An 11,661-nucleotide genomic window follows, 5' to 3' on the forward strand; every position below is an offset into this window, starting at 1 on the left:
AAGTGACCGAGGAGGAAAATTCGTAATTAATTTGTTTACAATGGAAATTCGACGATTAATATAAAAGCAAAGGGTGCATTCATAAGATCAAGAACAAAATGGCTTGAAGAGAGTGCGCAGAATTCGGCTATTTTTTATTTTACTTTTTTTTAAGTTAAGAGAAACATCGTTACAATAACACTATCAATTGACTCAACATTAACAGAATTGTCACAGAGGAACGTTTTGGTCTCTAGGTATTGTAGCGAGTTTTATGAAACTATATTCTTATAATCTTTTCCAGGAATCGGCTAGGATTTTGTTAAATTCCCTTACGGTTACACCTGTTGAAAAAAAATCAAATGGAATCCTGTGATGAATTATTAACATTATGTATGGATTTTTTTTTTTTTTTAATCAAAGTTGAAAATAATCCAGTCATCATAAATTACTTGCGAGACTCTACTTAACATTTCTCTAAATACCTTACGCAGTACAAAAACAATCCCCAAATTTGTTATGTACCATGTATTTTTTTCCACTATCATGAAATGCATTTACTTCTTCCAATTGTGAGGATTTATTATATACATCAAGGCGCTATCTTGCAAAGTGCAAAGCAAACCATAGTTTGCGTTCTACAGCAGGCATTATAAATATATACTGTATATAAGGCATTATAAATCAAGAGCTCCCTCTGGTGGAAATTTGAACTTCTATTAAAAACAAAAAAGAAAGATGCTCAAAAACAGGAAGCATTTCAATCATTTAATGTCACATTTTCAAACAGAAAATGGGTGAAAGTGACAACGGCAGGAACATGAAATAAAAGTACCACAATTTCTTTCTATTATTATTGGTCACAAACACTAAACGGATGATATTAATAAATTCAAGTCTCACATATTAAGGATAAGCGGCCACATTTCAAGAATCGTACCCATATAGTTGCACCGAACTATTGCTGAATGCATTTGTACAGACAGTCATACATACGTACCACCTTGTGACATACGTTGTACCAAATGACTGAAATGCAACCATTTCATTTTGTTCCCCAGCAGCTATGATTTTGAACTCAAAAGTCCAAATGAGATTGTTTGGTTGCGTAGAGATACTGATATGCCATCTAGGTAGAATCCATTGAGAGAAAAAAAAAAAAAAAAACTTGGTTCAAAGAAAAAAGGTTGCATTCGTCAGTCATAGTTCTCTCCCTTTGTTGGTTTTATTTTTCCCTCGCCATCCTCAAGACTTGCCTGATGCGAGCGCACAGTCGAAGGAGGCTGAGAGCACCTTGCAGATGGACTGAGCCTGCTCCTGTTTAACATTAAAAACAACGAAATCAAGTATTTACTCTTTTTACATAGCACAGTTTCATTCTGACACTCACAGAGCTGTTGCACTGGTACACCCAGATGCTGCATCCCTCCTGCTCGGGGTCGGTGGTTTTGAGGGCCAGGAGGTTCTTCCCCGCGCCGAGGCCGTCGTCGTAGCACAGCATGCGCACGATCAGGTAGAGAGGATGGCGGTGCAACACATCCTGAAGGAATAAGAAGAAGTTTTAGCTATCATAGAAGTGTCAAAAACAAAACGAAAATAGAAATTCATCCTGCGAGTTGAGGAGCTACATTTAAATGTAGTGCTTTGCTGCCAACACTTGAGGAGTCAAACTTGAATTTAGAGCACACAGTATATTTGCTTTGGTAAAGAAAAAAAAACAAAAAACTCACACACTGGTCCAGTGAGGCCACTTTGACGCCATGTTTCGACACAACCAGGGTCATTTCCTCGTCTCCTGGCACAAACGGCAGCTTTCCATCTTGCTAAAAAAATAAATAGTTAGATTTTTTTTTTTTTTATAAAGGCAGATTTGATGTCATACAACTCTTGTACTGTACCTTATTGGATCAACATTTTTTTTTTTTTTTTTACCTGAGCGGCATCAATGTAGTTGATGAGGTCGAGAGGTTCCTGGAGCGTCTTGCTCATGTCAAACTGCAACCTCTCAATGGCTCCCACATACTTCACACGGAACTCTGCGCAAGTTTCGGATGCGTTGTTTCCTAAGGTCATACATTTTGGCATCCATAAGAGGAGGGAATTAAATACAAGTGCCCAGATGATGACGTCCCACTGACCCGCGCACTTTGACGAGTCCGTGTCGAGGCTGTTGACCGTGCTGGATCTGGACAGGCCTCCCAAACTGGAATCGACAGACTACAGAAGAGACATGAGCTCAGGATCATAACATTAGATACCTGCATGATCTAATGAGAACCAATAAACGACATGCATTTAAAAAAAAACAAAAAAAAACAGCCTCAGTCTTCACACATCACTTGTGGCCATCTTTAGATTGCATTGGAGTTGAACGAGTTTAGTTACCGTACCTTACTTTTGGCGCTGATCTCACTGCTCTGAGAGCTACTGCTGCTGTGGCGTTTTTTCACCTTGCGGAACATCTTTTACTTTCGCATCCTGGACCACCACATCACAGCCCCACCTTCAACCTAAACACCACCAAACATTTTTAATATGATGAAAAGTCCTCGTTTTGCTTGACAATATGTATTATATCCAGTATACTGTTTTATTTTAATGGAATGCCTTTTTTTTTTTTTTTAACATTGTGCACCAAACAAATTAACTGAAAGGCAAATAAATAATTATGATTGAATTAAAAGGTGATAATTTACAAAATTAGCAATTATATTATTTTAATATACATTTGATAATAATAATAAAAAAAACGTGTTACCCGCGAACACTATTATATTGTATAATACTGCATTTCTTTTTTTTAATTCCTTATACAGTTTAATTAAGTAAAGACACATGTATAATCATAGTCAAAACATATTCAACATTATTCAAGAGAAAACGCGTACGTCGCTCGGACACGCAAACTACCATGCACAAAGAACTATAATGATGCACAAATTGTTGCTTTCATAGTTCACATAAAAACATCTTACAAAAAACTGTGGACATTTTTTAAAATTCATTTAAAATGGAAAGACGACTTGAAATAAATTAACTCGTTAGTCAAGGGGAAAAAAGAAAAGTCTGATACATTTATTTAAAACAAAAACAAAAAAAAACATACAGGTATCACGACGTGCAGGTATCATTATGCTTTCTTGTCAGCTTCCTGCAGACCAAAAGCTGCTATGGGTGCATGCGGCCATAAAATATTTAGGAGTCACATACCAGTTACACTATTCCCGTGAGCCCCAATATAATTTATATTCGCAAATTACATGTTATAGCATGAATAACGTTGTTGTAGTCAGCGCCTAAATTTAGGAACGAAAACACTCGAGTAAAACCGTTCATTAGTCAGTAGTGACATCCCACGCTCAACGTCGCTTTCGTTTGAACGCTGAAGTTGGTTAACTTTCACTCCCTTAAGGCTCAGGCTGCATTTATTAAAATAATTTCAGCACGTGCATACCTATCAGCAATGATGACGCATCAGAGTACCGTTAACACAACTTGGTTGATCACCCTGCCTGACTTCCACAGGGCGTTTGTCGGCTTTTATTCGCTCTCAGCTTAGCTACTCGAGCCAGTTTCACAGCCTCCACCCAACGCTTCTTAAAGGGACCTACCCAATTTTAGCCAGTGACAGCTCGAAAAGTAGACTGCTTTTACCAGAGATGAACATTAAACCAATAAACCTGTAACTGTTTTTACTTTTAATATATTTTGAAGTATTTTGTTATCATTTGTCCGAAACATACACATTATTCTGGAACGGAAGGTTTGTACCGGAACCTTCGCCATTTCCTCTTATTCGTATCGGCGGTGTTTTGAAAGACGACCGGAAGTGTCCCGCTCGTCGAGGGACCGCCTCCTCATTCATTTTCAAAACATTGCGCTATGATTTTATTGTGAGATTTGTCATTTTTACGCTGTGCTTTCCGGTAGGTATGGCTTCAAAACGCAAAGTGGAGGTGGTCGTCCCGGCAGAGGAGAGTGACCAGCTTCATATTCGTCCGCTGTACGCTGACAAATTAATTCTTTTTTTATTATTATTATGGGCTATATGATTATATCACTATGTACATTAATGTTAGCTCACGTTATTTTTATTTGTGTCTTTTCTCCAGGGGTGCTGGGCAAGAGGTTGGGAGATCTTGTATTATCCTGGAGTTTAAAGGAAGAAAAATTATGGTAACTAATTGTGATTTGAGCCTTCAGCTGTTGTTTTTTGACAGCTAAGCGGAGGGAGGGAGAGAGAATCTGTGTGTTTGGAGGCTATAATTTATTTGTTTTGATTTATGTGTTTGTCAGCTGGACTGTGGCATCCACCCTGGCTTAGAGGGAATGGATGCCCTCCCCTACATAGACTTGATTGACCCAGCGGAGATTGACCTGCTGCTAATCAGCCAGTGAGTTTTTTTTTTTTTTTTTTTTTTTTTTTTTGTCGTCAGGAGAAGGAATTTTCGTTTTTTATTTTTTTCAAATAAGACCACATGTCCTAACATGTCTGGATCATATTTTAGTCTTGCCTAAAGACACGTTTTCTGAAACAGCAGTTTTATATACTGTATTAAATGTAACCTTTGAAACATACAATGTGGGAGTAATTTTTACATTTGTTTTGTCTCAAGTTTCCACCTGGATCACTGTGGGGCTCTTCCTTGGTTCCTCGAGAAGACCAGCTTCAAAGGCAGAACCTTCATGACCCATGCCACCAAGGCCATCTACCGCTGGCTCCTGTCCGACTACGTCAAAGTCAGGTAAGTTACAAAATCCTTTATTGAGTATAAACTACAATACAACTGTAATTTGTGCTTTATCTCCACCCCCGTGTTATAGCAACATTTCTGCAGACGACATGCTATACACTGAGACGGACCTGGAGGAGAGCATGGATAAGATTGAGACCATCAACTTCCATGAGGTCAAGGAGGTGGCGGGGATCAAGTTCTGGTGCTACCACGCCGGCCACGTGCTGGGAGCTGCCATGTTTATGATCGAAATAGCCGGGGTCAAGGTAACAGCTTTTATTTGCGTATCGAGTACTACTATAGTCAGTGGAACCTCCAGAATAAAACAATTGAAATAAATGTTCATTCTGTTCCTTACAAAGCTGCTGTACACTGGAGACTTCTCACGACAGGAAGACAGGCACCTCATGGCGGCTGAGATCCCGAGCGTCAAACCAGATATCTTAATCATTGTACTACCCCCGAAAATTCAGCATTTCTCACAAAAAGTTTGCATGTTTTTCCTTCCTTTTCCTTGAGGTGACCAAAAGTGTCTTTAATTGTTCTTGTGCAGGAGTCCACCTACGGCACGCACATCCATGAGAAGCGTGAAGAGCGCGAGGCTCGCTTTTGTAACACGGTCCACGACATCGTCAACAGAGAGGGCCGCTGTTTGATCCCAGTGTTCGCTTTGGGGCGAGCCCAGGAACTGCTGCTCATACTGGGTGAGAGAATGTTGGATTTTATCATTGGTCTCAATACTTTCACCACTGACAATTTTTATATAATTTATATAACAGGAACAATCAGATTTTACACTCAAGTTTTACATTTTTTTTCCACCCTTATCTACGATTTACATGTCCCAAATTTCTAATGGGAAAATCTAATGTCACTTTTTTTTTTTTTTTAACTGCAGATGAGTACTGGCAGAACCATCCGGAGCTCCATGACATCCCCATCTACTACGCCTCGTCCTTGGCCAAGAAGTGCATGGCCGTGTACCAGACCTACGTCAACGCCATGAACGACAAGATTCGCAAAGCCATCAACATAAACAACCCTTTTGTCTTCAAGCACATCAGCAACCTCAAGGTAAAGGAAAGCTTGTTGTTGATGTACAGTGGTTAGAAAAAGTCTACACACCCCTGTTCAAATGCAAGTTTTCTTGTGGGATATTAGTCTCTTTTTTTTTTTTTCTTTTTTTTGTGTGTGTGTGTGTGTGACTGGATGAAAACTGACTTGGGTGTCTTGAAATTCTAATCTAGAGCATGGACCACTTTGATGACATCGGCCCCAGTGTGGTGATGGCGTCCCCTGGCATGATGCAGAGCGGCCTCTCCAGGGAGCTCTTTGAAAGCTGGTGCACGGACAAGAGAAATGGAGTCATCATCGCCGGCTACTGTGTGGAGGGAACACTGGCAAAGGTCATTTAATTGAGAAAAGGTCATTTCATACGCTAGCTCAGTTTGTAAAGTTAAAGTCATGTAAACATTCATTCAAGGTAGGAGGATAGTTTTAAGGACAATTTCTATATTAAAAAAAAAAATGTTTATGTAATGTTCAAATATTTTTCGATTTTTTTGTTTTTTTTGTTTTTGTTGTAAGCAAAAAAATACTTTAAAAATCATGAAATACTTAATAGTGTGTGTAGTGAATCACTATAGATAAATTAATATAGAAAATGAAAACTAATTGATCTTTACAACTCCTTGCCTCATTGTCATCCTTACCGGTTGTGAAAAGTGTGTTTGTGAAATGCTAGCCTGTCGTTAATAAACTACGTAAGTATTCAACATATTCAAGGCTATAATGACATGATATCATGTATTCCAACTTGGATTTGTTTGTACATATTACGTACATTATAGTTATTTGCGTTCATAGGACACTATTGCATTTATTGTCCATAGAAGGCATCCAAAATAAATAAATAAATAAATACTAAATATGTATCGATAGGTCTGATGCCACTGAACATTTTGAGTGGTCGGAAGTAAAAAAAATATTCATAAATGACCGAGGTATCACAATTCTAGGGGGAGCCAGCAATTGGCTCGATTTACTGCGAGAGGGGTAAAAATTATATCACTTATATCAATTCATCCATCTGGTGTTTCCAACTACAATACCATAACCAAAATGTAAACACCGCCAAATACTGTAGCTGAAGTTAGTATGCAGTATTTAATGCGCATATAACTGTCAATGCAGCTCACCGTGGTGATTTGTTTGTTGCGCAGCACATCATGTCCGAGCCGGAGGAGATCACCACCATGTCGGGACAGAAGCTGCAGCTGAAGATGTCGGTGGACTACATCTCCTTCTCGGCCCACACGGACTACCAGCAGACCAGCGAGTTCATCCGTGCTCTCAAACCTCCGCACGTGGTAGGGAAGAATAACAAAAAAAAAATGTGACTTTGCAAAAGTGTAGTCTAGCTATACAAACAGGGCAAAATATTAGAACTAAAGTATGTTTTTTTTTTGTTTTTAAATATAGCTATAGGTACAGTGCCTTGCCAAAGACTTTTTTTAACCTTTAGATAAGATTACAAAAAAACTTTAGAAGCTTTGTTTTTTTTTTTAACGAAACTGAAAAGTAGTTAATGTGAAATTATTGCACCCCCTTTTCTCTCAGTGCAGCCAACTGATTCAAGAAGTTCCCTGATGATTTCTGAATGACCAAGTTGACTGGTGATGATAAATGGCAGTGTAAATGCACCTGCTCAGTGATGGTCTCAGATGTTACACAATATACTGAGCTGCACCTGCATATCGAGTAGAATCTCATTGGCTTGTGTAAGTTCATCTATTTAAGTTGTCGATTGGTTGAAAATAGCCCCTTGCCCTACCTCAGATCTTGGTCCACGGCGAGCAGAACGAGATGGCGCGACTGAAAGCGGCGCTTATCCGAGAGTACGAGGACAACGACCAGGTTCACATCGAAGTCCACAACCCTCGTAACACAGAGTCTGTCACCCTCAACTTCAGAGGAGAGAAACTGGCCAAGGTTATTAAATGTCACACGTTTTTGTTAGCCTACACAGACATAACGTAAAAAACTTTTTTTTTTCCTTTTTTTTTTTTTTTTTAGCAAGCAAGCACATTGGTAGAGTTAACTCATTCATTGCCATTGACGGCTATAAACGTCAAAAATCCATTTTAACTGGGCTGGTAGCGAATGAGTTAAAAAATGTATGCTATGAGCCTCCGTGTTATTATTTGATGAGCTCTCATAGCCCTGACGTGATTGTGCGGTGATGTTCAGGTGATGGGCTCGCTGGCGGATCAGAAATGTGTTCAGGGTCAGAGGGTGTCGGGCATCCTGGTGAAGAAGAACTTCAACTATCACATCCTCAACCCCTCGGACCTTTCACGTGAGTCAACGACCCACCCGTCATGGCCACAACTGACTGTACATGTCAACATGCTACGTTTTTGCAGTGTATACAGAGCTGTCCATGAGCACAGTGAAGCAGACGCAGGCCATCCCCTTCACTGGACCCTACTCGCTGCTCGTTTGCCACCTGAGGAACCTCACAGGTGAGCCTTCATGCATGCGTTTTGACATTTTTACAAAACAAAAAACTATGAATACATTGCTGATGCATTCAGGTGACGTGGAAGAGCTGGATGGAACGGAGAAAAAGACGCTGAGGATCTTCCAAAGTATCACTCTGATCCACGAAATGGGCATGGTTCTGCTGGAGGTGAGTGCCGGGACGCTCTTCAGTGAACATTCTTTGCGCTGCAATTGTCCGACTTCTGTTTTGCTTTCAGTGGATCGCTAACCCTCTCAACGACATGTACGCCGACGCCATCACCACCGTGGTGCTGGAGGTCCAGTCCAATCCAAAGGCTCAGAAAGGTTGGGAGTGGTTGTTGTTGGGAATGCTTCAGCATTCCCACGTTATTGTGATTTTTATACTCCGCACTTTTTTGCTGCCTAACAACTTTCACATAATACTTCCAATTTACACTGTTTGAATTTTAACTAGCTTAAAAATTTGACGCCTCCCGGGGTATATATTGTCTGATTCCACATTACATACAGTATTTGCACAACTTAACGTTTAAAATGAACTTTTCCCCATTCATTTTCAATGGGACGGACGTTGAACTATTTCTAAGTACACTTTCCACGCCCACTTCCATACATATAACTTAACATCATTACCAGGTGTCTGATGCTGCTCGGTGGCACAGTTGGTAAAGTGCATTGTCCAGGAACCAGATGATCATAATTTCATAATATATCTCTCAATTTACTTAATAAGCATTCCAATCTTAGCATTCAGGTATTAGCATTCAGTTTTCAGCATTCCCACGCAATTTCTCCAGAAATTGCGTTTAGTCTAGTTGGTAACAATACTTGAAATCTCAATAGGTTTTGTTTACTGACCTGAAACCAGCTGATGAAAACTATGGATATTGTATTGGGTGTGTGGTTTTTCTATCGCATCTATTAATAATACCTTATACGTTACTGAACATTTTTTTTATTGGTTGAATCTAAGTCTCATATTAATCACTTTTGTGTTTAGTCATGGAAACCCAAAGTTCCATTTTAGACATGGACGTCTTTCAAAGTCGACTAGAAGTCATGTTACAGTGAGTAGTGTGACTCCATCCTATTTACATTCCCTGTTATGATCAGGAGGGTTAAGGTCAGCTTTGTTTGGTTTTCAGGGACATGTTTGGACAGGACTACGTGGACATCAGCGATGGTCAAAATATCTCTGTGACCGTCGACGGCAAGACGGTGAATATTTGCTTGGAAACACGGGTGAGACGCTTTCATGTTGTGCAATATTGCTTCGGGACGTACACATTTTTAACATCTTAACCGTATATGTCAAGGAAAAAATGGTGTGCTTTCTTCTCACACATCTCTCGGAGTCTCCTCCCCTAAAACAGACCCAATTTACCCATTTCTCACACCCCTAACAGTCGGTGAGCTACGAGGATGAGGACACAGGAGACGATTCCCTGAGGGAGCTGGTGGAGCAAGCCGTGCATCGCCTCTTTGACGCCCTCAATCCCATCACGTCACTCATGCCATCGCTTTAAGTCTTGAGTGAGGCATTTTTGAAGTGACACTTTGTATGCTCCGGATAACACTAACTCACGTTGAAGAGCTAATAGATTGTCAGTATTTTTAACATGTTGTTTTTTAACCTGCAAGCAGTTCTATTTACTTATTTATTAGTATTTATAGTATTTATATGTTGAGTAAAAAAAATTGTGCACTAAACTTGGAGACTTGTGTTAACGCTTAATGTGAATTTCTAATTAAATTAAATGATCAGTATTTAACAACAAACTAGTGTCAAGGGTCATCTTTTCCCAGAGATTAGAATTTCTTCAAAAATATACAAGTTTAAGATCATTTAGAATGACACAAAGGAAATGTATAGTGCTGTTCCAGGTACGGCTCATTATTTATTACCTAAATAAGCAGGATGACAAAGGCATTTACGCCACCCAAAATAAAAGGCACCTTATTCTAGAATTTTGCATGTCGCAACAAGACCGATCATCATAAAAATATAAATAGTGAATAAAATCTGAGTGTGACATGACTTACTGTAAGTCAAAGAAGCTTAACTGTGGTACAGTGACATTCTTTCCGCTTTAACACAGTCTTCTGTCTGAAAGAAATAAAAAGACATCCGTCACAACACAATATTAAATTGGATTTGATCATTTTAAAACACAGTCACCAATGACTGCTCTTATTTAGTCTGTACCATCATAATTATGCAAATCTAGATAACATATATTGATTTTGAAACCCTCAAGATGATGTGCGTGTGCATTTATTGATGTTGGAAAGGCTGTTACATTTCGATCTGAAGTCCATAAATTATGAAATAGATAACTATTATGATGTTCAACTGTACATGAATAGCATGTGAAGGTGGTCCAGGTCCCCGCATCATCTCGACGCTCCCCTCAAGGTGGCCACCAGCGCCACGGCGGCAAGGAGCAGTATGACGACTCCCACCTCCATGGTGCTCTCCTTGTTCCTCTCACCCACCGACTCCTCGCGTTTCTTCAGCATCTCCTCCTTCCGTTGCCGATTGTCTTTGTCCCGCTGGAGCTGCTCGCCGTAATGCGAGCGAAAGAACTCGTCGAAGTTGAACATGCTCCCACGGGGGTCCACCGCCGCCCTCCTCCCTCCCGTCGACGAGGAGCCTGGTCCAGCGGGCTTGGCAGCGGATGATCCGGCCCGGGGCTTGTTGTTCAAGTCGAACTGGCTCAAAAGGCCGCGGTCGTACTTCTTCCGCAAGCCCTTGTGGCCCAGCACCGCGTAGGCCTCGCTGATGTCCGAGAAGCGAATGGTGGCGTCGTCGTTGCCGGCGTTTCTGTCAGGGTGGTAGAGGAAGCATTGTTTGTAGTAGGCGGTTTTGATCTGAGCTTGGGTGGCCTTGGGAGACACGCCGAGGATGTCGTAGTAGCCCGTTTTGCTTCTGTAAAGAGGCTCCTCTGCGGCACCATTGCCGTAAGTCCTGATGGACGTTAAATGTCCCCAACAGGAGCCCGGACGAGCGCTGCTTTGCGGGGAGAATATCCCATAAGAGTCTCCGTGGCCGCGCCAAGTAGAAGCGTGTCCGTGACTTGCACTTTCATCGTCCTTCAACCCTAAACAATAATCAACACCACGTCCATTGACGTCATGTGAAATCCCAACTGTCACGTCCGAGTTGTTTACGTCTTCAGACACTCGATCGTGGTTAAAATCCGCAAATAAACCTCCGGTGGATAACGTCGATGAGTGCACTGTACCTTGTTGATGCTTCCCAGTAGGTTTCAGTGGGGAATTGTTGCGTATTTTCGGGGAAATGGGGAACGTACTTCTGCCAAAACGGAGAATGACCTCCGCCATGTTTGCCGAGTCCAAACACGGAAGTTGTTGGCTTTTTTTTTTTCGCTTTTTTTTGTGCAGCGCCCCCTATTGCCGC

General features: G+C 40.8%; 3 protein-coding genes across 11 annotated transcripts; 1 reads left to right on the forward strand and 2 right to left on the reverse strand.

The window, feature by feature from the left end:
* Positions 1 to 726: 726 nt before the first annotated feature.
* itgb1bp1 (integrin beta 1 binding protein 1) lies at positions 727 to 11,598 on the reverse strand. Of its 6 annotated transcripts, none has more exons than XM_077538534.1 (8): positions 11,486 to 11,598; positions 10,284 to 10,347; positions 2,370 to 2,489; positions 2,118 to 2,196; positions 1,912 to 2,042; positions 1,710 to 1,802; positions 1,370 to 1,519; positions 727 to 1,296 (listed from the first exon to the last, which is right to left on the reverse strand). In XM_077538534.1, the coding sequence occupies exons 3-8, from the start codon at positions 2,439 to 2,441 to the stop codon at positions 1,225 to 1,227; spliced, it is 597 nt and encodes a 198-aa protein (XP_077394660.1). In that variant the 5' UTR covers positions 2,442 to 2,489; positions 10,284 to 10,347; positions 11,486 to 11,598; the 3' UTR covers positions 727 to 1,224. The 6 variants fall into 6 exon arrangements, with proteins under 6 accessions (XP_077394660.1, XP_077394658.1, XP_077394657.1 ...); XM_077538532.1 differs by lacking the exons at positions 10,284 to 10,347; positions 11,486 to 11,598 and adding exons at positions 5,937 to 6,054; positions 6,914 to 7,062; XM_077538531.1 differs by lacking the exons at positions 10,284 to 10,347; positions 11,486 to 11,598 and adding an exon at positions 4,579 to 4,666.
* On the forward strand, positions 3,777 to 10,019 carry LOC144031407 (cleavage and polyadenylation specificity factor subunit 3). Of its 2 annotated transcripts, XM_077538528.1 has the most exons (18): positions 3,779 to 3,982; positions 4,092 to 4,155; positions 4,276 to 4,373; positions 4,596 to 4,724; positions 4,804 to 4,981; positions 5,078 to 5,167; positions 5,269 to 5,419; positions 5,614 to 5,789; positions 5,963 to 6,121; positions 6,938 to 7,084; positions 7,554 to 7,706; positions 7,965 to 8,073; positions 8,141 to 8,239; positions 8,312 to 8,406; positions 8,477 to 8,564; positions 9,241 to 9,307; positions 9,386 to 9,482; positions 9,647 to 10,019. In XM_077538528.1, the coding sequence occupies exons 1-18, from the start codon at positions 3,912 to 3,914 to the stop codon at positions 9,764 to 9,766; spliced, it is 2,091 nt and encodes a 696-aa protein (XP_077394654.1). In that variant the 5' UTR covers positions 3,779 to 3,911; the 3' UTR covers positions 9,767 to 10,019. The 2 variants fall into 2 exon arrangements, with proteins under 2 accessions (XP_077394653.1, XP_077394654.1); XM_077538527.1 differs by having other exon boundaries at positions 3,777 to 3,982; positions 8,141 to 8,406.
* LOC144031408 (uncharacterized) lies at positions 4,726 to 11,585 on the reverse strand. Of its 3 annotated transcripts, none has more exons than XR_013287525.1 (4): positions 10,600 to 11,585; positions 10,284 to 10,347; positions 6,914 to 7,073; positions 4,726 to 6,112 (listed from the first exon to the last, which is right to left on the reverse strand). XR_013287525.1 is itself a non-coding variant. In XM_077538529.1 (2 exons), the coding sequence occupies exon 1, from the start codon at positions 11,583 to 11,585 to the stop codon at positions 10,635 to 10,637; it is 951 nt and encodes a 316-aa protein (XP_077394655.1). In that variant the 3' UTR covers positions 10,114 to 10,347; positions 10,600 to 10,634. The 3 variants fall into 3 exon arrangements, 1 of the variants encoding a protein (XP_077394655.1); XR_013287524.1 differs by having other exon boundaries at positions 6,914 to 7,681; XM_077538529.1 differs by lacking the exons at positions 4,726 to 6,112; positions 6,914 to 7,073 and having other exon boundaries at positions 10,114 to 10,347.
* Positions 11,599 to 11,661: the final 63 nt, after the last annotated feature.

This window comes from Festucalex cinctus, chromosome 12, assembly GCF_051991245.1.
Source record: "Festucalex cinctus isolate MCC-2025b chromosome 12, RoL_Fcin_1.0, whole genome shotgun sequence".
NCBI classification, from domain to species: Eukaryota; Metazoa; Chordata; class Actinopteri; order Syngnathiformes; family Syngnathidae; genus Festucalex; species Festucalex cinctus.

Excerpts from the sequence above, each read along its gene's own strand:
- itgb1bp1 (XM_077538534.1), bottom strand. The coding sequence starts at position 2,441 with ATGTTCCGCAAGGTGAAAAAACGCCACAGCAGCAGTAGCTCTCAGAGC. Across the intron at positions 2,043-2,117 it reads GGACTCGTCAAAGTGCGCGG|GAAACAACGCATCCGAAACT; the intron begins GTCAGTGGGACG and ends GTATGACCTTAG. Across the intron at positions 1,520-1,709 it reads TGGCCTCACTGGACCAGTGT|GATGTGTTGCACCGCCATCC; the intron begins GTGAGTTTTTTG and ends TTATTCCTTCAG.
- LOC144031407 (XM_077538527.1), top strand. The coding sequence starts at position 3,912 with ATGGCTTCAAAACGCAAAGTGGAGGTGGTCGTCCCGGCAGAGGAGAGT. Across the intron at positions 6,122-6,937 it reads TGGAGGGAACACTGGCAAAG|CACATCATGTCCGAGCCGGA; the intron begins GTCATTTAATTG and ends TTTGTTGCGCAG. Across the intron at positions 9,483-9,646 it reads ATATTTGCTTGGAAACACGG|TCGGTGAGCTACGAGGATGA; the intron begins GTGAGACGCTTT and ends CACCCCTAACAG.
- LOC144031408 (XM_077538529.1), bottom strand. The coding sequence starts at position 11,585 with ATGGCGGAGGTCATTCTCCGTTTTGGCAGAAGTACGTTCCCCATTTCC.